The following is a 23,909-nucleotide window of genomic DNA, read 5'->3' on the forward strand; positions in this document are numbered from 1 at the left end:
TGACACAGATGCAGAAAGAGGGAACCGCCGCAAACACTCACCTGTAGGCCAGGCTGTCACTGGTGGTGGGGGCGGCGCCCATGCTCTCCACGTGGCTTCGGGGCTTGGCCGCGTGGCCGTGCAGCTCTGGGCCCCACGCGAAGCTGCTCTGGACCCGGCGGGAGGCCTCGGCCTCAGCTGGCTCCTTGGGCCTAGCTGAGCCATGGTGGCCGTGGTGGTGGCCGTGTCTGTGGAGGTGCAGGCCAGCTGTGTCCAGCTTCGCCCCCGACTTGGGCACGTGCTTTCCATGCCCAGGCACTGTGCCCCCTAGCACCCCCATCTTGGGCATGTGCGCACTGTCCGGGGAGCGGTGGCCGGGCCCTGGCGACTGGCAGCCCGGTGTCCTCATGACTCGCTGCACGTGCTCATCCAGGATGCTCTCGGGGTTCTCCTCGTGTGCGTCCCGCAGCCCCACACAGCTCATGTCCGCATAGCGCGGTGGGAAGTGGTGCCAGGCCGGGGCCGAAGGCAGCTTATGACTGGCCCCTGGGGGGCCAGAGGACACATCACCATCCTCACCTTCTTCCTCCTGTGGGGACAAGGCCATACGTTACCTCTCGGCACTGGCAGCACTGCGGAAACCTCACACTTGGGGAGACAAATCACAAGCAAGCAAAGGCCAGGAGCCCCGAGCCCAGGATGAGGCCGGGCAGGTGAGGTGCTGTGGGGGCCGCCCGACCCAGAGCGGCCCCCAGAGCCCCTCCTGTCCCTGCTGAGTCCGAGCAAGCGCGGCTGGGCCCTGGGCAGGCTGCGCGGCAAGAGGGTGCAGACGGATGGAGGCTGGGTTCGCCACCCGAGTGTGGCGGGTGTGCGGTGAGGAGGGGCACAATGCCAGTGCCGCGGAGACCACCGGGAATCCTGGCACTAGTTCCACTTTCTTTTATGCTTATCAATAAAAATTTTGGGTTTTTTTCAGTTGAGTTTTCCTATTTCTCAATCTTACTGCCGTATTTTCCATCATATTTTCAAAGGGAATGTTGCCCTTGTACAGAAGAGCTCTTGGTTTTCGCTTATCTTGCTATTGGTGTCTTAATAAATTCTGACATTAAACTAATAGAATTTCCTTTGACTCTCTGAGAATTACCATAACCACATCTATAAACATAAATATTCGATCACTTTAATTCTGAAAGACACTAGTCACATTTATTTTTTTGTCTTATTGACTTGTCCAAACCAGAATGTTGAGTATGTCTGGTCATAACTGAGAAAACGGGCGACTAAGCCACCCTGCACTTTAACACAAAAAACCTGTGGGAGTTCACCACAAAACTCACCACCGCAAAAGTACCTAAATGTCATTCGGGCATGCCGTCAGCTGTGGGCACTGCCACTCAGGATGGAAAATGGCACTGAAGAGGACAGACAGGGAGAGAGGGATGGATGGAGGGGGAACACACACCCTTGTGGGCACAGATGGGAGCCGCCCTGGCAGAGCCTCAGACCCCTGGGCTCCTGCGCCCCATCCTGTGTCCCCATCTCGACCCCTGTGCTTTGCAGGGATGAGGGGCTGGGAGACTCCTCGCCAAGTCTTCCCCAGGGCACTGCAGTGTTGACACTATTCACCTAGGGCAGCAGAGAGCAAGAGGGAACCTCCGAATTCCTGGGGATCTGACATCTAGTTTTTCTTAATAGCTCTGCATGTGCAGAAATTCAATTTTAGAGTTCTATAATATTGATATTATAGATTTACGTAACCATTCGGCCGCTAGTATTCGCTTTCTTTTGTTTTTACTTTCCAAGTTTTACAATGAAAATAAGTTATTAAAAAATCTGTAGTGGGACTTCTCTGGAGGTCCAGTGGTTAGGACTTGGCGCTTTCACTGCAGGATCCTGGGTTCGATCCCTGGTTGGGGAACTAAGATCCCACAAGCTGCGCAGCACAGCCAAAAATAAAAATACTGTACTTACTCCTCTTAAATAAGGACTCTCTCACTTATAGCATGATTTATATAGCTTACAAAGTCACACTGAGTAAGAGACTCAAGACCGCACTGCCAGCTGCTGGGCAGGGTGCCACACCCCTGGGGACTGAGGGATGCCTGTGGGAGCAGACCAATCGGAGCAGCCGTGCGCCTGAGAACATGATCCTGAGGCTGGGCACCCATGGCCAACGGCCACTGCAAGTGGCAGCCTGCCTGAGCTTGAGGCCCTGTGCCCGGCGACCAGTTCCTGAACTGACACTAGACATTCGTTTGGACACTTTCTGTTAAGTCAGAGAACACCATTCGGTCCAGCCCCTCCCCTGAGAGCTCATGGGCTCCAGGCACAGCCACCAAGCATCTGCCAGGGACGCCACAAAGAGAAAGAGTCTCAGACTCAGACGTCAGAAAAGCACACTCAATACCTAGAGCTGCAGCTGCCTGTAGGATGTCTCACCCAGAACGCTGACCTGCCAGGACCACAAGCACACGCAGCCCCTGAGCCAAGACTGAAAACTTAACAGAACGATTACGAAAGCTCAAGTCCACATGAAAAGGTGGTGAATTCTCGCTTTCTTAAACTTCTTTCATGGAATGTTACACACGTCATGGCCTAAGCACGTTGGTTTTAAGAGTTGTTAACAACGACGTGCTCGGGGCTGCCTCACAGAGAGGTAGTGCCGTGGAAATGCTGCTGGCCGAGGAAGACACGGCCTCGTCACACGCGTGACCCGGGGCCAAGCTCCTGCCGAAGCACCTGCACTCCACGGGAACTCTGATCTGTGTTTGTTTGTTTTTTAACATCTTTATTGGAGTATAATTGCCTTACAATGGTGTGTTAGTTTCTGCTCTATAACAAAGTGAATCAGCTATACATATACATATATCCCCATATCTCCTCCCTCTTGCGTCTCCCTCCCACCCTCCCTATCCCACCCCTCTAGGTGGACACAAAGCACCGAGCTGATCTCCCTGTGCTATGCGGCTGCTTCCCACTAGCTATCTATTTTACGTTTGGTAGTGTATATATGTCCATGCCACTCTCTCACTTTGTCACAGCTTACCCTTCCCCCTCCCCGTGTTTGTTTTTTCAGAGCGGGGTCGCAGGAGGCGGAAACCATGCCCCTAACTGTCCCTTCAGCTCCTCCACAGCCCCCCACCCCAGCCCTGCTGGCCACTCCCTCCCAAGCAGTGAGACCAAGTCACGGGAGCTGGCAGAGTGGGTGCCTGTCGGGTGACCTCGGGCAGACTGCTGAGCCACGAGGGCCGCGCGACGACAGCTGGTCAGCTCAGGGGAAGCCCTCAGGCCGCACCTTCTCTGCTGTGAGGGCCGTGCCGTTGCCATGCGGGCGGAAGAGAAGAGCGTGGGCCGAGCAGGCTCCCTGAGGCTCCTCGCGGCGCAGCCCCGCCCGCCAGCGTCTCACTCTCAGGGCTGCCTTCTGGTGCTGTGAGGGGTCCCAGGTTCTGACACGCTATGGGAAACCTGCCTGCTGTCTCCCCGCGGGGGAAGATGGGAGAGCCAGGCCCCGTTTCAGGGCTGGGCATCACTGGGAGCTCTGGAGCCGGGTGCAGGCGGCAGGAGAGGGGACCGCCAGGTGTGACCACGTGCCAGGCCCCATGTCCACCCTGATGGCAGTGCCTCCAGACTGTTGTGCACACGGCCCACCCGGGGAATGTGGAACTGAAACAGCAGGGCCCTCCCAAGGGTTCTGATGGGGTCTAGCGAGGGCTCAGGTTCTGTATATTAAATAGGAAGATCGGGTAGAGAAACAACTCCTTCAGGAAACGTCACATTTTTGAGTTTCAGGTATTGGGCAAAATATCGAAAAGAGAATAGATTTCTGCTCTAAGAGAAAAAGCAAAGACCCGTGTGACACAGCACTGAGGCCCACGGAGTCCAGGGGGGACTGGGCACAGGGAGGGCATGTGAGGGGCACGCCTATCACCAGCACCTCTGCACGGAGGCCCTGAATGTGTGGAAACGAGTCTAGTAGAATGACACGCCCAGGGCAACAAAAGCAAGGTATCTCTGGCAGTTGTGGGCAGAAAGGTATTAAAGCAAATAAATTACAAATATTATGAAACTTCTTAGCCTCCAAAGTTCCATCAAACAAGGCTGCAGGTCAGAAAACAAGACAAAACAGAGCCTGTGTCCAGACCTAAAAGCCACTCTGCACTCGGAAGTGACAAGTGGGAGCCTCCTGCCCCTCCTGCCCATGTAAGGGCATCTCAGCTCCGCGTGGCAGGGAGGGCACTGAGCAGGATGCAGGCCAGGCCTGGGTCCGGGAGCAGGTGTCATGGGAGAGCTGCCCACAAGCCCCCAAGTCGGGGCGGAGCACGATCCAGCGGGGCGGGGAGGTGCTGGGGGGCCCTGGGGGGAGCAGCTCAGGGCCTGAAGGCCCCCTAAACTCTACTGAGTATGGTCACACACCTCAGAGACCCGGCGTGGCGCCCCGCCATGGGACCCACTCACCATCCGGACGCGCTTCAGCCGCTCCTCCAGCTTCTCCTCGGCCTCCCGCGTCCGCTGCACGGCCTCCAGGCGGTGGATGAGCTCTGCGGCAAACTTCTGGGGCTCCACACGGACTTCCTTTGGCATTCGGTACGTGCGCTGCAAGGAGACGCCGCTGGTGAGCCGTGCGTGCAGTGTGGAGCTGCTCCGCGCCTGGGTGGCCTTGCCACGCCACAGGTGAGGAGAGAACATGGGGCTTGCATTTTATCCAAATGCAGAGACCATTTCTCCCCCACCCAGAGCTGACCCGGCAGTGAGAACGAGCAGACACCGCTGCTTCCCGCCTCACATGACCCTGGATGGAGACACTGAGCAGGCCGGGAGCTGCATCCCCGGGACAAAGGCCACCCCGGCGCCCTCAGCCCACGGGCGCCTACCCCAAGAGCTTCTGGCCTGTCCCGGAGAAGCGCTTCTCGTGACTGCCCAGGCTGGGACCCAGGGCGGCTGGGGCCGTGGCAGAGGCGTGGCAGGAGAGCTGCAGCTGCGAAGACCACTGAAGACAGGACGAGCCCACGGGCCAGAAGGGCTGGCCGCTCCCTGCAGCGCCCGCCCTGCACACAAGGGGGCAGCAGTGCCCGGCACTCAGGTGTGCATGGACCAGGCTCTGGGCTCTGATGTTGGGATGAGGGACACAAAACTCTGGGTACAGGAAAGAGTCAAGGGAGAGGCGGGATGACAGACGGCTCTTCCTTTCAGAGAACATAATTCCATGATGCAGTTTACAACAATACACTGGATAGCTTTTTCTTTTGTGGGGGTGGGGAGTAGCTAGCTTTAATGTGAAATAATTTCAAATCCAAAACAATTGCAAGAAGAGTACGAAGAACTCCTGTGCACCCTCACCTGGACCCCAGCCCACTGCCACCTGCCACACTTGCTGTCACTTTCTCCCCTAGACACAGACACGCACACACTTTCTTGAGCCAGCAGAGAACACTCTGCACGTGTGACGCCTGCTAACTCCCATATACTTTAGAATGTATTTAACAAAAACCAAGGACAATCTTGTACCTAGCTACAGGACAATTATAAAAAAAAAAAAATCCTGATACAGTATTCTTATCTAATCACAGATCTTATTCCAATTTCACCAGCTGTCCCAATAAACGTCCTCTATAGCAAAACATGTTTTAAAAATTTAAGCCACTGAGGTCTAAGTGAGGGAGGGATGGGAGCGGCAGGAGTGCTGCATGAGGAGGCTGGTGAGGGGGAGGGGAGACCCAAGGGAGGGAGGGCCTGGCGACAGGGTGGCGCACAGGGGCCCTCTCTGACCTCTGGTTGGACAGTGGCTATGTAGAACCCTGGCCTCCAGACAGAAGCAGGCGAGGCGGGATGCCGCGGGACAGGGGTGGGAGCCTGGGTGGAGCTGGTGCCCACACAGCCCTCCCACCAGGGGGCTCTGGACATGGTCTGGATCTGTACACCCATTCCTCATCTACAAGACAGGAGTGAGAACAGTTCCTGGTTCCTCAGAAACATGTAAAATTAGGGAAGAATGTCACATCAGGGGCTCAGAGACAAGCCACTGAGGCTGACGCTGACCACGACAGGCTCAAAGAGGCCTGGACACAGGCCAACGCTTCAGAGGCGGAGAAGTTGGGGCCAAGGGCCAGGCAGTGCCCAACACCAGGAAGGGGTTTGTCCTGGAGCTGAGGAGGCCATGCCCAAGAAGGGCAGTCAGGGTGCCCAGCACTTCTAGAAGGTCTTGAGAGAAGGTGGGCGTGAATGATGAGCCCCAGACGACTGGGCGGTGGGACCGCCAAGAGGCTGGGCCCTGGAAGGAGTCCTCAAGAGCGGGCGTTGGGACAGACCACAGGGACCCGAGGGCAGCCTGGCCCCACCAAGCCGGCTGGTCAGACGCCAGAAGCAGGAGAGCCGGGGCAGGGAGCACTGAGCCAAGAGTGCTGTGACACCAGCACGACATCCAGATGGTGAGAGCGCAGGGTTCTGACCGCACAAGAGCAGAAGGAAAAGCTCTTGACGAGACCCAGCGAGTCCATTCTGGAAAACAGCCTCCAAGCTGTGCAGCTGTGACTCCGAAAACAGGAAAGCTGTCAGAAGTTACAATAATTATCAGATTCATGGAAGAACGGTAACCTTTCCAGCTTTGAAGAAATAAAAAAAAAAACCACAAAGGAAAATATTTCAAGTAAATAAAAATGTGAAACTTCTGAGGAATTTAAAAGGCCAGCAAAGAAAGAAGAGGCTCCTCCCTCAGCCTTAAGGATCTCAGGACCAGGCACTTCACATGTGGAGGGCCACAGGCTCCCCCACATGCTGGCACCTCTCTCCCACGACACAGTCACCCACATGCGTCCCCTCCACTGGCCTCCCCAAACCCCCGTGCATCTCGCAGCGAGGAGCACTGAACGCAGTAGACCCCCCGAGAAACGGCAACTCCCGAAAAAGACGTGCAACGGCAACAGGAGCCCCAGCTCCCTGGACCTACCTCCGCCCACCACCCAGCGTCCGGTCCGACAATCAAACAAATGTGCACGGGCTCCCGGGGCACCAGCCACAGAAGACATGTCACTGGCGAACAGAGGTGCGAAGCAGCATTCTCTTCCCGTTGGCGGGGAAGGCGTGCATGTGAGTCGTGGTGGATGAGGCTGAAGTCTCTTCACCTTGAACCTCAAACCACATCACTGAACAAAACTCGGCTGCACCTTCTGCCCCGAGGACATGGCCAAGCTGAGCACAGCTGCCGACCAGCCCCCGACCAGCCCTCGCCCTGGCAGGGACTCCGCTCCCCGCGTGCAGACGGCCGCACCCCAGGGAGGACTCCCCTGGCTGCAGGCCACTCACGGTGTGTTTCTCCTCTTGCCCCCCTTTACCCGGCACGGCCGTTCTCTTGAATCTGGGCTCAAGGTGCAGGGCCAGGAAACACAGACCCTCAGGATGCAGGACTGCCCTCCAAGGGCCTTCGGGACCCAAGGGCACCGCTGTTCTGATTCTGGAAGCTGCTCGGGCAGCATGTGGGCTCTGGGCCACGCTGTCCTCTCCGCCCGGCTCAGTGCTGCACGCAGACAACCCGCCCCCGTGCTACTCCGGCTCTTTCTGTAGGTTTTGCCTAACACTTTGTTTAATTGTTCAAATTAAAAAATTTTTATTTTGGAAAAATTCTCAAACTTGCAGACAAGTTGCAAGAACAACACGAAGAACGTTTTTTCTGGATCTGACAGCAGACGGCGTGCTTCCTACACGCAGGGACTCTCCCACACGAGCACCTCCGGCCCCGACCCGCCTCCCTGGGCTCACCCTGGAGGGTGCGGTGGCCTCAGCTGGGTCCACATGGGATTTTCATGACCCCGTGACCTATGAGAGTTAAAGGGCAGTTCTTGTGCAGGACGGCCCTCAGCTCAGGCTATGTCCTCGTAGGGGTAGCTCTGGCATCCTGTCACGGACGCAGGAGCCCAGGCAGGTCCTCTCGCAAAGCAGCTTTCTCCCCCGGGAGTATGTGGTCTGTGAGGGGACACTGGGGACGATGCTGACACCCTGCTCGTCAACGGGCTCGACCCCCCCATCACGTCAGCATCCACGCACGGACCCCACTCCACGGCACTAACTGTGACCCCTTCCATGTCCCCTCGCACCCCTATTTTCCGGGACACAAGATGCCGGGCCCCTCCTCTGTGCCCCTGCCCAGCCTGGTCCACAGAGCAGAGAGGACACGTGTGGCCATGGCCTCGGCTCAGGCCCAGGCTGCTCCAGACACGAGCCAGCTCAGCGATCCCCAGGAGGCTGCCCACAGGCAGGCACACGCATGCGCACACGTGTACATGTACACACACATGTGCACACACAGCCCTCATAGCGTCTTCCACTTGTCCCTAAGCAGACACCATCGGTGCCTGGTTCAGGCACATCTGTGCCAAGGGCTAGCTGGGAGGTGACAAAATGCCCTCTTCTCAACCATATCACTTTTCTTATTTGGAAATTAAAGCATCCACAGAAAAGTGAAAAGACTCTAACCAAGGAATCCTGATGGAGGGCAGGTGTGTGCAACAATCCTGAGACGCATCTGCTCTCCCTGCACAGAAACCGCCAGGAAGACACAAGTCACTGCGGACGCACCAACGCGACGAGACCACATCTTCCCTGCAAGGTCTTTCCCGCTCCAAGTCAACGCGTCCAAACGAGGACAGCTAATCCCTCCCGTCACCAGCAAAGGAACTCTCTGCCCAGCCCCACCCTGCACTGGGCTCTCTGAGGGTCCCCAGTGCCCACGATCAGGAGAACCACTATCACCTTGTTATTTTTATCCAAGAGGTGAAGTTGAGGCAGCTTTGAAGTCAGGATGCCCCACAGTTCAGCCACAGGCGGCCGATGCCTTGTTTCATCCCGAACAAAGCAGTGCTCATGGGTGCTCAGGACGGGGGCACTGCCACGCTGTCCACAGAGCCGCCAGCCGCCAGTCTGGCCAGGCCTGGGCATCGAGCCAGCGACAGGCTCCAAGCGGTTCTCCCACCTCCAGGAGAAGCACCTCACTTAACACGATGGGAAAGGCTGTGAGGAGGGCAGTCCCTGCTCATCTGTACCGACTGTGCGGGCACTGCCCCCTCCAACCACAGGGCGAGAATGCGTGTGACCGTGTGCCGTGCCTGGACCTGAGCTGAGCTCCTAGGAAGCCAGGTCAGTGCCACAGCAGCCTGGTCAGAGTGGAGAGAACGGGTGGGCACGGGTCCAGGAGGGTGGGTGAGCCCCAAACTCGGAGACGGGGAGGGCAAGGGCTGTGCAGACGAACTTACAGGAATGTGAGGTAGAGGCACGCGCCCGTTGACCTGGACGCTCTCCTGCATCTCCCGGCGGTGCTGCTTGCGGATCCTGTAAGGTGGGACTCCATCCCTGTCCAGGAGAAAGAGACAGTCCAGAGTGAGCACAAATAGAATGGCTCAACCAAGTTCGGCTGAGCTGGCTTTATCTAGAGCAGGGCCAGCACAGCCTATTTTTCTGAGGTGTGATGGGCTAAGAATGACTTTTACATTTTTAAAGCAGAGGAGGAACATGGGACAGAGACTATTCGTGATCCTTTATGGAAAATGTGTGCTGACCCCTGCTTTACTGCCCAGGCAGGATATGGTGTGCCTACCTGGAAGGGGTGCTCTAAATGGACTGGAAACATTGGAGGGCTGCAAAATGGGTGGCCAAGACAATCTAGATCCCGTTGAAAGAGATTTCCAAGGTTCCTATATTCTGCTTTCTTCCGAGGTAAATTGGTAATGCAGTGTAATCTCTCTGTCAAATGCTCAAATTAGTTTCCTTGCCATAAATTTTAGTTATAAACCCTTTCGAAGATTATGATAAAAATAAAAATTAAATTACATACTGTTGGGACTTCCCTGGTGGTGCAGTGGATAAGACTCCACACTCCCAATGCAAGGGGTCTGGGTTTGATCCCTGGTCAGGGAACTAGATCCCACATGCATGCCGCAACTAACAGTTCACATGCCACAACTAAGGAGACCGTGTGCCGCAACTAAGGAGTCCTGGAGCTGTAATTAAGGAGCCCACCTGCTGCAACTAACACCCGGAGCAACCAAATAAATAAATAAAATTTTTTTAAAATTACACACTGTCTTTAAAATAACGAAGCACTTATTCAAGAGAAGTAGCAGATCCAACACATGGCTCACTGCACAGGTGCTGTCCCTTAAGAACTCGGCAGCTCTCTCCTGCCATTTGAAAGCTACTCCGGGGAGCACAGCTCGAAGAGATGGCCCTCCCAATCGTCTGCTACTGAAAGACTCTAGCCTCCCAGTTGTCCGGCAGGCGCAGTGAATGTCTGTGCCAGTGATCCTAACCCCTTGCATCCTGCTCAAGCACTGCCCACAGGGGAAGTGCTGCCAGAGCAGTGCTGTTTTCACTGGACACCAGGATGTGGACACGCAGCCATGACAATTCTGATCTCACTGCATCGACTGCTGGAGCACCTAGCGAAGGCGCCAAGCACACAGCACTTGGTGTGTCCTGGCCCCATCCCGGGCAGACACACACCCACAGCTCTGTGGCTTTGTGGGCAGGCAGGGCTGCACCCCAGGCTGGGTGGAAAGGGTGCACTTAGGTTCAGAGCAGGGCAGAGAGAGGCTGTGGTGTGCCCGGGTGTCCCTGGCTGTCAGGGTCCCAGGTGGTGCCACAGTGCAGATGGCTCAACAGTCCAGCGGGGCCAGACTGCTCCAGGGGACAGGCATCAGGGAAGAAGAGCATCAAGTACATCTGAACGCCCTCATACAGCCCAGGGCTTGTTCAGGTGTCCCAAGCCACCAGCTTGTCTGTTTCTCATGTACTCTGACAGGGCACCTAAAATCCATACGCTTCTGAGGATCAGGCACCATCCTCGGAATCTATGCCCGAAGTCAGTGGACTAGGAAGCACTTCGCCAGGTGGAGGCGACCCTGAGTTGCCATCAGAAATAATTTAGATGAAACACATGATCCTATTTTTTGCCTCATATATGTTCAAATACCTGCCACAATTTTACACTCCTAATTCTCGACTATGCCTACATTTCTGAGTCTCAGTGTAAACCAAGATGAATAGAACATCAGGGAAAAAAATATTTTAAAATTTTTAGATCTTCCCTTTAGCAAACACATATGTCCTTTTCTTGGAGAGAATTAAGGGACTAATTGTCATTGCAGTAACTGAGTTTCGGGGAAGAGGAAAACAGATCTCGTTCTGTCAGCTGCTCCCGGGGGTCTGAAGGGCTGCAGTTCGTTGGAACCCTTCTATGTGATACTTTATATTCATGGAAGGTAGTGTTTGAAACCCCAGTAATTTCAAATAAGTTGTTAAAAACATGTCAACATTTTATATTAAAGATTCAAGACAAAGGAGAAGGTAATGATGAATGAGAAATGCCCCACAGAGACTCAACCTGACGGGATGACGCCTCCACCGTGTGGTCACCAAAGGGGAAGAGAAAAGGCACCAGACGCACACAGCACGGGGCTGCAGGAACCTGTTCAGAGACCCGTCCCGTCAGCGGCCTGACCCCCCATCCCATCAAGCAGCCTGACCCATCCCGTCCAGCGGACAGCGTGGAAAGCAGCACAAAGACACAGGCAGCACAAAGCATATACTGAGAAGACGGCCCACAGAGCAAGACCTCAACGTGGAAAGGCCTGCTCACCTACAAAGACGAGCACGGCAGCCTTTTCCTCTTTATTTAAACCTATCTGACCTCTAGACCCTAGCCAGGGCGGGGGCAGAGTCCCCATGACCCACTGAGAGCAGCCAGGGCCACAACCCCATGTGCTCTCGTGGGGACAAGACACCTGCGGATGCGGCCATGGGCCCACACCTGCTGGCTTCACAGCCAAAGGCTGCCTCCCGCCCTGGACCTGGGCCCGGCCAGAACCTCCCCCTCGGTGGTGGTCAGACGGCAAATGGCGTACGACTGAAAGCTGGGCGAGCCTGACACTCATGGGTGGTGGAGTCAGGGCCCCACGTGACCCAAGCAGGCAGACAGGCAACACCCTGATGTGACATGGGCATGTCTGACACAATCAAACTTCTGACGCACGCCTGGGTCCCCAAAGTCACCTGCTGAACCAAAGAGAAAGGTATCAGAAACAGGCACTTCCCCCAAGGGAGGGTTTTCCCTGGAGAGGACAATGAAGGAAGCTGTCACCATCAAGTGACACAGAGGCTCAATGTGGTTCCTGTGGCCCCTGGTGGCCATCCCTGAGCCGTCGGGCACAGAAGGCCAGTACAGAACCACGCTGAGGGGACGACAGGCACTGCTGAGCAGGTGAGACGGCTTCCAGATTAAAGGAGCGTGATCGCAGAGCAGGATGGACTGGAGACGCCCTCGGGGACGGCCTGCCTTGGCCGCGCCTCCGACGTGAACACCAGAGAGACCCAGAATCTGGGGCGCCAGCCCTGGCAGCTCTGAGGCTTTCCCTCTTCCAAAGGTTCCAGCAGCCTCGGCCTGGAGGGAAGCAACTACAACAAACCTTGGCTCCAGTTTGCTTGAGGATTTCTAGCGACACTCCCTGCAATGCGGATGCACTGACACCCCACTGGGGAGGGCCCCAAAACAGCTTCTGGGGAGATGGCCCTGGCTTCCCCCTTAGGGGCTGCTCTCCCAGGCAGGGGCACTTACACACTGCTGTCGGTGAGGGACAGGCTGTCAGCATCGCTGGACAGGCTCTGCTGCTCACTGTCGTTGGCGCTGGTGGCTGGGGCGAGGGCATAGCCAGAGTTGACGTAGTAGGGGTTGACAGGCTCCCGCCAGGATCCATACCTGCCAACAAAGAGGCACGTTAGCAGCTGCTGGACAACGTCCTCGTGCATTAATCCACATTTTCAGAATCATCTGATATCCCAATATGTCAACTACAGACGCAAACAATTCAGAAGACAGAGCAGAAAGGGCTGGCGTCTCCACCCTGCCTCCCACCCCGCTGTCCTTCCCAGGGAGATGGGCATCTCCCACATCTTCCCTCCACATTAGGCAGACGTGTAAGTGAACACACGGAGCGTTATTTGGGTTGGCATTTTTATGCACATAACTGGAAATGGGGCACAGCTGCTCTGCTCTTGCTGCTCCTACGGAGCGCTGCCCGCAGACTCGCTAATCTGTCGCAAAGCCACCCGACCCTGTGGGCACAGCCGCAGCACCGGTGCCACGGCCCCCTCAAGAGGGTCACGGAGTGGGGCCAGGGCTCCCGGGCACTGAGAACTGCCACAGGACGGATGAGGGCGATGGCGGGTGAAGGGACCTGTGGGTTTAACAGTGGCTGTCTCGCTGTCCCCCCCACCCCAGCCACTTCCTCCCAGGAGCAGTCCAGCACTCCCTGGGTGGGACCCAACACCACTTGTCTAGTGACTAGCCAGAAACTGACACCTGGGTTTAGTTTGCACTTCCCTGGTTGGTGGTCAGGCTGGACGTTTGGGTGTCACTTAAATTCCCTCCTCTTTAAATTACCTGTTCATACCTCTGTCCATTTTCTATTAGACTGTTTATGAGTTTCTTAGTGATTTACAGATGTCTTTAAATATTCTTACTATTAACCTCTGGTTATATACGGGAAAAATATTTTCTCCCTAAATGTCACTTTTTAACATTGTTTATGTTGATCTTGATATTACAAAAGTTTTTTACTTCTGTGAAATCAGATTTACCAATCTTTCCCTTTATAGATTTTTCTGTATCTTACATAGGCCAGCTTTCCTCATTCAAAGAACAAATATATTCTTCTGTTTTTCCTCAAATGCTTCAATAGTTGTTTTTTTTAAATTTAGATCTCTACCTGAAATATGTGCGTATAAAACCTACCTACTCCCTTGCATCAAAATGGAGAGCCAGCCGTTCGCATTAAGTACTGCACAATCCACCTTGTTCTGAATCCATTCACACCTAACTCCCCAAACACATGCATCGATTTCTGGAGTCTACCCTGCTCTGCTCATCCCATGACGGCCCTACCGGCCCTTCGCTGCTGCTCCCCACACTGCCTCCTCTTCCCAGAGCCTTCCTGGAAGCAACGTTGGTCAGTCCCCGCGGGTTGCCGAGGGCTACGACGTGCTGGGGGCCCATCGAGCCCGTGCAAACGCCCCTGGCTCCAGCCTCGCTCTGGTCAGGGCGCTCGTGAACAGCAGCTGCACCGACTCCAGGGACATGGTAGGAGTCACCTCGTCCCCTGGACTTGTGTCCTCGATGCGGGAGGAGAAGGGACCACAATGCTTCTAAGTTGACGGAGCCCCGCGTGGACGCCCACCACCGGAAGAACAGAACCTCTGGAAGCCCTGGTTTGTGCTGTGCGCACACTCAGGAAAAGGCACTTTAACGAGACGGCGGGACCAGGCACCTTTCCATCTTGGACGCCTGTCATGCAGCACACGTGGGCCAGGCTGGGCAGCACAGCTGGAGAGGAGCGGCCCACCTCCCCGGGGGCCACAAGCACAAACAATGCAGAAACGGCACCCCACCTGTTCTGCCACTGAGGCCACAGCAGTGGACGGTGATGTGGCACACGACTCGCCCGCCAGCTCAGGATCAGGTGCTCATCATCCCCACACCGCAGGGGGACACTGCAGACGGTCAGTCACCACGCACCACGGTCCTTCTGACCCACCCACGGCAGCCTGAGGGCATCCCCGGAGCCCACTAACATGTTCCGGCCAAATGAGGGCAGCGGCAGCGCCACAGAGGCTTATGGGAAGGGATGGGGACACCTTCACAGACAGGGACCCGCACCTGGTCCTACGTTTACGCTGACATGGAGCAGACGTCTGCAACGTCACGCTCTTTCTCAGGGACACTGCTATTCCTCTGGTTCTTTAAAAACAAAACCGCCAATGCTGTCACCATTAACAGACACTGTTAACTCAGATCACAGGGAGCGCTAAGCTGCTCTTCAGTGTCCCCGTCACATCGTGGCCAGCACCCCGCACACCCACGAGGGCAGGACCAAGCCTGCGATGCCAACGCACCAGGGCCGTCTGCTCCCTCCTCTGACAGGTCCCAGGCACGTCTTTTACGCGCATAGAAAAACCAGCTTTGAGGCGATCAGCAGGAAAAACATGGATCCTTTCCACGGCCTCCAGTACAGAGCAAACCCCACTATGTACACAGCTCCCAGTCCAGACACAAAGGGAAGCAAAGGGCTGTCGAGAGAGAACGGAAAGGAGGGAGAGCAGCGAGGTGCTGACCGTGGACAGGAAGGCTGGCTCTCAGGACAGAGGCGCTGCAGGCTGCCGCGCGACAGAGGAAGTCCTGGGAAATGTCACTCGGGGGACGCTGGGCTGCTCCCCACAAGACGGCCAGGAACCAGAACCCAAATGTGGCATCCAGGGAAACCTCCAAGCTCTCTGTAGTTTCCAGTCCTCAGAATAAAAGCCCACCGGGGACTGTCCGGCCTCCCCGTCGCCTGCTCTCTGGGGTTGCTGCTGGCAGGATTTTGCTTTCCATCCTTTCACACTCAACCCTCCTAGATCCTTCTACTTTTGTGTGTCCTTTGTAAGCAGCTAGCCTTTTCAAGTTCCAGTTTGACCATTTTTCCTTTTAATTGCTTCCTTTGGTCCTGCTGCATTCAGTGTGGTTACAGAGAGTGGATCCACCATCTCATTGTTTGCTTTCTGTTTGTCACAGCTGTTCTATTTTCTTTTGTTCTTTCTTGTCTTCTTTTGGAATATTTTTTATTTTCCATCTCCTCCCTCTAACAAAGTAAGCCTTTTACTATTCTTTCAGTGGTTCCTTTAGAGATTATAATAGGTACCCTTGATGCATCAAGGTCCAATTAACTGCATTTTACCTGTTCCCAGGCAACACATGGTCAGAATTAACTCCACCAGGGACAGTCCAGTGGTTAAGACTCCGAGCTTCCACTGCAGGGGGCACGGGTTTGATCCCTGGTCAGGGGACTAAGATCCCGCATGCCCCCCAAAAATAATTAACTCCACTCACCTCCCACACACACTCATGTGCTGTTGCTATCCTGGATTTTAATTCAGTGTAATGTCTTAAATCCCACAAGACATCATCAGTATTATTTTATCCCGCCAGCAGTCACCTAGAGTTACCCACATACTTGCCCTTTCCTTCCTGCATTGGGTGTTTCCACCTGAGAGCATTTTCCTTCTGCCTGAAGAACACCCTTAAGTATGTCCTTTAGTAAAGGGGCTGCGGCTGACAACTTGGTGTTTGTTGGTCTGAAACTGTACTAATTTCCCCTTTATTCCTGAAGGGTATTTTTACTGGGTTGGAATTCTGGTTGGTAATCATTTTCTGTTTCTAGGGAACTTTGTAAGCTTTTGGTGGGAACGTAAAATGGTACAGTCTCTGTGGAACACAGTGTGGCAGTTCCTAAAAATTAAGAGTCACCATATGATTCAGCAATTTCCCTTCTTTGCATATAGCCAAAGGAATTGAAAGCAGGGTCTTGAGAGACGTCTGTACACCCAGGCACTTTGAAATGTCACTCCTCATCATCGACCTCTCCACCTCCCGCAGCTCCTGGGAAGGTGAGGTGGTGCCGGCGCCACCCACCCACCCTGTTGCTGCCCCCCTGCCACACCCGCCCCAGGCAGGCTCTCCTCCAGGCCCAGGGCCTGAGGCCAGAGTGCCACATCAACCCACACCTGGGATGCACAGCGGACAGACACGCCACAGACCAAAAACAGCAGGCAGCGCGACCCTGACATGGAGGTCGAGCTCGGACCCCGTCCACTGTCCCAGGAGTGGCCTCTAGAGCTATTCCTATGTTCCAAGATGCAGGCCACAGCCACATAGTGACTGTTGTGTCTTCAGCCGCCTTCAACCTGGCTCCTAGTCCACCTCCTTCCCGAAGTGACATTCTCAAGAGCCTGGGCCAGTCGTTCCACAGAATGTCTCACGTGAGATCTGCGTCTAAAATTTCTGGCAGAACGTCACAGAAGCGATGCTGTATCACCTCAAGGAAAACCATGGGACTTCCCTGGTGGCGCAGTGGTTAAGAATCTGCCTGCCAATGCAGGGGACACGGGTTCGATCCCTGGTCCAGGAAGATCCCACATGCCACGGAGCAACTAAGCCCTCGCACCACAACTACTGAAGCCCGTGCGCCTAGAGCTCGTGCTCCGCAACAAGAGAAGCCACCACAATGAAAAGCCCGCGCGCTGCAACAAAGAGTAGCCCCTGCTTGCCGCAACTAGAGAAAGCCCGTACGCAGCAATGAAGACCCAACGCAGCCAAAAATAAAAATAAATAAAACAAAATAAATTTATAAAAAAGAAAAAAAGAAAAACACCATGCCGGTTGGTCCCAATATCGGTGGCAAACCCAGTGCCTGTCAAGTGTTTCCACTCTAAATTTATTACTTTTCCTTTGTAATTAAGACGTAATTTTTGGCGGAGATACTTTGAGATTATATACAAATCCTGTTCACACCCATCACTTGATCTGTATTTATCAGTTGGCGTCCTATGTACCCGAGTGGATTTTTATTTTATCCAGTGGATTATAATCCATTCCTTCCAGCTCTGCTCTTCCCAGAGCCCAGAGTCTGTCTGAGAACACTCCCCCACTCCCAGCCCCAGCCCTGACAGATTTCCACCAAGGAGGTATCCGTAAACCTCCTTACCTGGATCCCCAAGGCTTTCTCCTCCACATTTTTTATCACATTGTCTTGTATTCTTGAGTGCCTGATTATTTTTCATTCAGTACCTAGTTATTCTGGATGGAAAGCCAGACACTGTGTGAAAATCTTTCTAAACTGGCCGCCTGGGATGATGCTTTCTTCCCCAGAGCGTATGCATTTTACCCTGGCCTGTGGCTGGGGCACTAGGAATCCAGCCACCGTAATCCAAAGTCAGGAACTGAGAGAGTCCGGGCTGGGCTGCAGGCTCTCAGAGGGCCCCCTCCTCCCAGGGTTGGGGGGTCCCGACCCACGTGTGGGGCACCTTCCTCCCAGGCAGGCCCCAGCCCCCTGGAGCCCAAGGACCAGCCACACTTTCCAGACTGAGACAGTCTGGTCTACCTGGGCTCCCTTCTCCGATGGGGCTGCCATTCCTTCCTGCTTGGTTAGCTCTCCAAAGGCTTCAATCTGATTAAAAAGAAAACCAGTTCCCAGCGTTTCTAGCTATTCTCAGCAGTTTGCCCTGAACTGTGTGGTTGTCCAATACTAGAAGTGTGATTCCTCCATTTAATGGGAGACCTCCTACCCCCTGGAAATCCTCTGGATGAAAGAGGATTCCTAACTTGCACCACTCCCGGGAGGAATGTCGATTAGACCTCTCTGCCGGCCCCACCACCTGCAGCCCAGCCTGAGTGCTCGCCGCACACAGCCCCGCAGAGCCCAGCGGGTGAGGCCTCATGGAATCACTTCTTCACCTTGGTCAGCATCCTTCAGCAGAAGTCTTGTGATTTTTTACTCAGAAATTCAGGCACATACTGCATTATGCTTCACGTTATGCTCCTGCTTGTTCTGGCATAAAAGTAATGCCTTAAGTGGCTTACCAAGTCCGCTGAGCATTCCAGAAACACACTCAGGTTCCCGTCCTGCAGCAGCTTCACACGCTCAATTTGAGAAGCAAGGCTTCTGGTTGCCGCGGCGAGACAGTCCCTGTGCCGCTCACCTTCACGTGGGTCTGGAGGAAACGCTGGAGACCAGATACTCCACTCCCTACCTGTCTCTCCTAAGCAAGGTGGGAGGTCTCTGAGGGGCCAGTAAGGTGCAGTTTGCTTTTTTTAATGTTATAATTTGGCCACATACAAGTGCAGTTGCCTCAAGTACTTCCTAGAATTTTACTTGTGATTCTACTGGCCCCTAAAATCCCAAATCTGCCTGTGGGACACTGGTCCTTGCTAGTCACTGGGCCTTGGCCCACACGGAGTTGCTAACTGCGTGTGCAGTGCCCATCTCTCCTCCGGCAGGTGGCAGCTTCGGAATGGCGCCTGGCACGCGATGCATTCACTTGCCGACGGGGGACATGGCCCAGCTACAACCTGAGGTTAAGCAGGAAAGGCACTTGTCTCCGTGCCAGGTGCCGCTGGGAACACAGCCAACGAAACAGTGTGGGACGGCGGCAGGGATGTGAACAATGATTAAGGTCATTTCAGACAAAGAAAATAAACAGAGACCAGAGGAAAGACGGAGCCTACGTGGCTTCCCCAACCGGTCAGACATGAGGCCCACTCCATAGTGGGCCTCAGCACAGCCCTGGGAGCCCTCCCGGCCCCCGTACCCAGCACCCTGCCACCCACTTCCTGACTCTGGATGCTGGAGTCGTTTCCGACCGTGGCAGCCTCGTGTCTCAACCCACAATCCTTCTGCTCAGTGCCACACGTGCTGGAACTGGCAGGGCCCAACCCCCAGGAAGTCACACCCATCTTCACCCAACACCTACTGCTCACTGAGCTCAAGCCTCACCACGTCCCAGGCCCACATCTGCGTGCGGGGGGGCTGGCCTGGGCACTGTGGGGGTCCCTGCTCACACGGAGGTTTTGGGAACGCACCACTGCACACTGTTCACAGAGGCCTGCAGTGGGAGCTGTTGGGTGGGAGGCTTGCCACATGGCCAGAATCACTACCCCAAAGGGACAGCAAGTCCACTCCTGAGAGCACTTCCTCCATCAAGACCTTAACTGATTAAAGGTCACACCTTCTGGACGAAACAAACCATCCCAAGTGCGACCGGCATACCACCTGCTGAAACAGCATATCTATCCATGCACACACTCGTGGTCCTCGGCATTAAGGAAAACGCGCTTTCCTCCTGCCCACGGGGAGGCAGTTGGTGGCGTGGCCACCTGGTCTTTAAGGCAAACGTGCGCTGCTTCCTCGGCCCTGCACCCCTCGCCACGCTCACCCCGCTCCATCTCTGCACGTGCAGCCCCGCAGCACCTGGGAGCTCAAAACGCTCCGGGCCACGGACACTTCAGGGTCTGAGGCCAGGGGGCCTAGAAGGGCAGAAGTGTGATGGAGGGAGGGGACTGCCGCGCTGCCCAGGGTCCCCGCCCTGCCCACACCACTCTCTTCCCTGAAGAGACCATCCATCGTGCACGCATCAGTTACCACGGGAACCACAGCACAGGTCCTCAGTGAGCAGAGGCCAAAGCCCACTCGTGCCTTGGCCCTTCCTCCTGGGCAGGTCTAGGGCCTCCACCTGCCTCTCCCCAGCCCAAAGGCCACAGCTGCCACGTATCTTAATTCCTACGCTGCAGTGCCTCCAATAGTGCTACGTAATTCATCCAGACTCCGCAGTTGCTTCCAACTGAAGGGCTGATCAGAAGACCCTGACTCTGGAAATAGGAATCCCGCCTTCCTTTGTTTAGGGGAGCAGAGGGGGCAGTGTTGCTTCCTTCTCTGGGGTCTCCATCAACTCTTCAAGGTGCAAGAAAATCCAGAAACCTCTTGTCTCAAGGTCTGGCCCACGCTCACCCCCTCACTCACAGACGTGGTGTGAGGAGAGCTGCGGCTCGGGCTAGGCCCTGGTGAGCTCGCCCCGCCTGCTGGACCCACCTACCCATCGTCAGCAGGAACCGACCCCACTCCGCCTTCGGCTGGTTCTGTGACCACGCCTGGCTTCCACACCTGTAAACTGAGGAGAGCAGACCCAGAACGAGCCCCACAGGCCCACGCACGTTGCTAAGTGGGAGCGGGCGGCCTCGTCCTATGAGCAGGAGGGCAGAGTCCTGCTGCCCTGGAAAAGCATCAGGAGAGGTGGGCTCTGGTTCCTGTTCTCTGTTTTTAAACCCACAGAGAATAGTATAGTTACGGAATTCATGGGCAGGAACCACAGCGATGCTGAACGGGTGTAAGGGAACATGGCTGACCTTCCCCATGCTGCTTCTGCCAGAGAGCTTCTCTCTCTCTAAGCAAACGTGAGGATTTAACTTTCAGAATACGTAATTCATTTGTATATTCAAACATAAGAAAGGTTAAAGTTACACCCCTGTGAGCAGGGGGGTTTATCATCCCCATTTCAGAGGATGAGGGGAGCTGCCATCTGGTCTGCTCGGCCGGCCTGCAGGAACACGGACGCTGCGTCCCCTGTGCTCCTAAAACCCTGGGTCCCTGAGAGAAGGCACATGATGTCTTGCACACAATTACAGAGCGCAGTGTGAGGGCTTCTGACACACGTCCACCCTGTGCGGCCGCCACCGTGACCGAGAGGATGAGTTCGTCCACCCCCACCCCGCCCCGGTTTCCTTGTGCCCCTTCCGATCCCCTGTCCAGCCCCACCCCACCATCACTGTGTTCTCTAGAATCTCACACAGGAGCACACGCCCCCTCTCATCTGCTTCTCCTGCTGGCACATGGATCCTGCAGTCCACGCACGTCGGCCCTCTCATGCCGAGTGCTGCCTGAGGATTGGGGTGCTGCAGCGCGCCCTCCACCGCCCGGCAACCGCTCTCCTCTGGGGCTGCACGGCTCCACAGCGGGCCAAGGCCAGCGCCCACCCTTCACTGCACCAGCTCCAGCGGCAGGGAGTGCGGTCTATAGAATCACGTGGGGGAGGGCACCCAGACCAGAGCTCTCTTCCCCCCCACCCTCAGGGAGCCCAGCACTGAGGGAGGAGCTCCCACCCAGACCCCAACAGACATGCGGGGCTCGCCCCACGTCCGACCCCACCCGTCAGGAGGAAGGCAGACAGGGCGGCTCCCAAACAAGGCCACTTGCCCTAAAGCTCATCTTCTCACATTACAGCACCCTCAAAACCAGAGAAAAACGACCAAGACAAAGGCACAGATGGCGAGGACACTTCCTCATTTCACTTGTAAGTCCAATTTTTTTTTCCCACGCCACGTGGCTCACGGGATCTTAGTTCCCGGACCAGGGATCGAACCCGGGCCTTTGGCAGTGACAGCCCATGTCTTAACCACTGGACCGTCAGGGAATCCTCATTTCAGATCAATCTCTACAAGATGCAGAGCACAGACCCACACGTAGGATGTGCTTTAGTTTTTTTGAGCTGCGGTGACATTTAAACGCACGTTGCCACATTCACACACAGATGCTATTACTTTCAAACAACTTACTACCTCTGCAACCAAAGGTCAAAAAGTTTATACTAAAAAATGTGATAGAAATCAGGCCAATGTCAGTATAAAAATCTCTGTTTTACAGACTCCAAGAAAATCAGGAAATCTGGCCTCTGTGCAAATGATCAGCCCAAGGTCAGCAGAGTCCCCCCACGTCCCCACTTACACACCGATCACAAGCTCTGCTTCGATGACAGACACTTGGGGTCACCACTGGGGTCAGGAACAGGTGATGTCAGAGGTGAACAGGGGCCACAGGGCACGTACACTACCTCCCTCACAGAGCTCAGCGATAACTCGGGATGGAGGAGACGCAACGCTCAGAGAATAAGTCACCTGGTGGCACCAGGGGGAGCTTCCTGCTCAGCCATCATATTACCTGTGCCATGAGGCTGCCTCCTGGTTCCACACTCCTTTTATTTATTTCATTTATTTTTATTACCCAGCTGGCACACGCCACCCACCACCGTGACCGAACTCTGAATTGCACAACACATCAAAGGCCATTAGGGTCAAAATTCGACAGGAGGATGTATGTTCTGTGGAACAGGGACAGCACAGACTGGATATGGTGGCCACCGAGGCACCAGTCACACCTGCCCCCTAAGAGGCAGACACTGGTGAACCTGGCCCCAGGGTGGCCTCCAGGGCCCAATCTGCCCTCACCACCACTTACCAGCTACTAACCTTGGGCAGGTTCCTCCCCTGCAAAGTGGACCGACAAGGGTCGCCTCTTTGAAAGGAGTCCAAGCATCCTACAGAACAGCACGCACACACAAGGCAATGCCGAGGGCCAGACTATGCAGAAGGCCCTCAACTCAGACGGGTCCCCACGCTGTCCTGCACGGTGCCCCACACAAGGAACAGGACAAGGCTGTGTGGTAAAGGCTGCAGGTCACAGTCAAATCCCACAAATTCCACCTAACTTCCTGTACGATGCTTAAAGAAGCATATTCAAAGCTCTGAAGTCAGAAGAACATCATACTCAAGGGAGGCCAAGCACTCCTGACTTGAAAAATTCACAGAGGAGAAAGCCGGGGTGGGGGGGGGCTTGTTATAATTTCCTCTTTGCCACAAATCTTTTATGTAGCTATGCTACGCAAACCAGTAACTCTTTATAATAACTGTTGAAAATTCACATTGTGGGTGAAGTGGATTATGGAGCCCATCTTCCCAGGGAAAAGATTACACATGTGTCGAGAAGACTCTGGAGGGATTCACATAGAACAGTGCTACCTCTGAACAGTGGGGTATCAGATCGTTTTTCACTTATCTTTATTTTTCAATTTTCCTGCACCAAATATATTTCTTAGATAACTTTGATAATAACACGTCCCTGGATGTTTATTGCTGCAGAGCAGTTGTTGGTATCTATGGAACAATATATATGAAGACCACTTTGAAAATTATAAAGCGCTATACAGAAGTCACATCTGGAACTTGCCAACGAGAGCTCAAACATGGTGACAACCAAACCAGAAACCCCGTTCCTCTCTGCTTAGTGTAAACACTGCAAATTTAAATCAGCTTTCTCTGCTCACAACCGGTTTCTCAAATGTCAGCAGAAATCTCTTCAGGACCTGGACTTACACAAATGTTTCACATCAGGTTTTTAGGTTACATGGATTTGATGAAGAGGAAGTTTATGTGGTAGTGTTTAAAAAGTGGAACAAAAAATGTTTCACAGAATCTGCCATCATGATTTTTAATAAATCATTCTCGTTTCAATGATGGGGGTCAGCCTGCATCTGGCACTACCCTCCCCTGGAGACTTCAGCCCCTCCCTCTAGCTTTGACCACTCAAAAACAAGCTCCAAGGAACTTACCAGTTCCAAAGAAGTGCCAATCACACTTCACGCACTCACAGTCACAATAAACATTTAGAAGTGGCAACTCCCAACAAATTGCAGGCAATTCAGAGTAATTTACAGAGATGCTATCTATGCCTGCCCCCTGAGGTCTTTCAAAC

The 23,909-nt window shown here is 54.6% G+C and overlaps 1 protein-coding gene across 2 annotated transcripts in view; it reads right to left on the reverse strand.

Moving 5' to 3' along the window:
- Window positions 1–23,909, reverse strand: part of AXIN1 (axin 1) — a 54,334-nt gene that overhangs the window by 7,994 nt on the left and 22,431 nt on the right. For both annotated transcript variants that reach the window (XM_068523787.1, XM_068523786.1), the window contains exons 2-5: window positions 12,578–12,718; window positions 9,222–9,318; window positions 4,435–4,572; window positions 42–568 (exon numbers count right to left, since the gene is read on the reverse strand). In XM_068523787.1, coding sequence (XP_068379888.1) covers window positions 42–568; window positions 4,435–4,572; window positions 9,222–9,318; window positions 12,578–12,718 — 903 coding nt within the window. The remainder of the gene's footprint in view (window positions 1–41; window positions 569–4,434; window positions 4,573–9,221; window positions 9,319–12,577; window positions 12,719–23,909) is intronic.

This window comes from Eschrichtius robustus, chromosome 16 (genome assembly GCF_028021215.1).
Source record: "Eschrichtius robustus isolate mEscRob2 chromosome 16, mEscRob2.pri, whole genome shotgun sequence".
NCBI lineage: Eukaryota > Metazoa > Chordata > Mammalia > Artiodactyla > Eschrichtiidae > Eschrichtius > Eschrichtius robustus.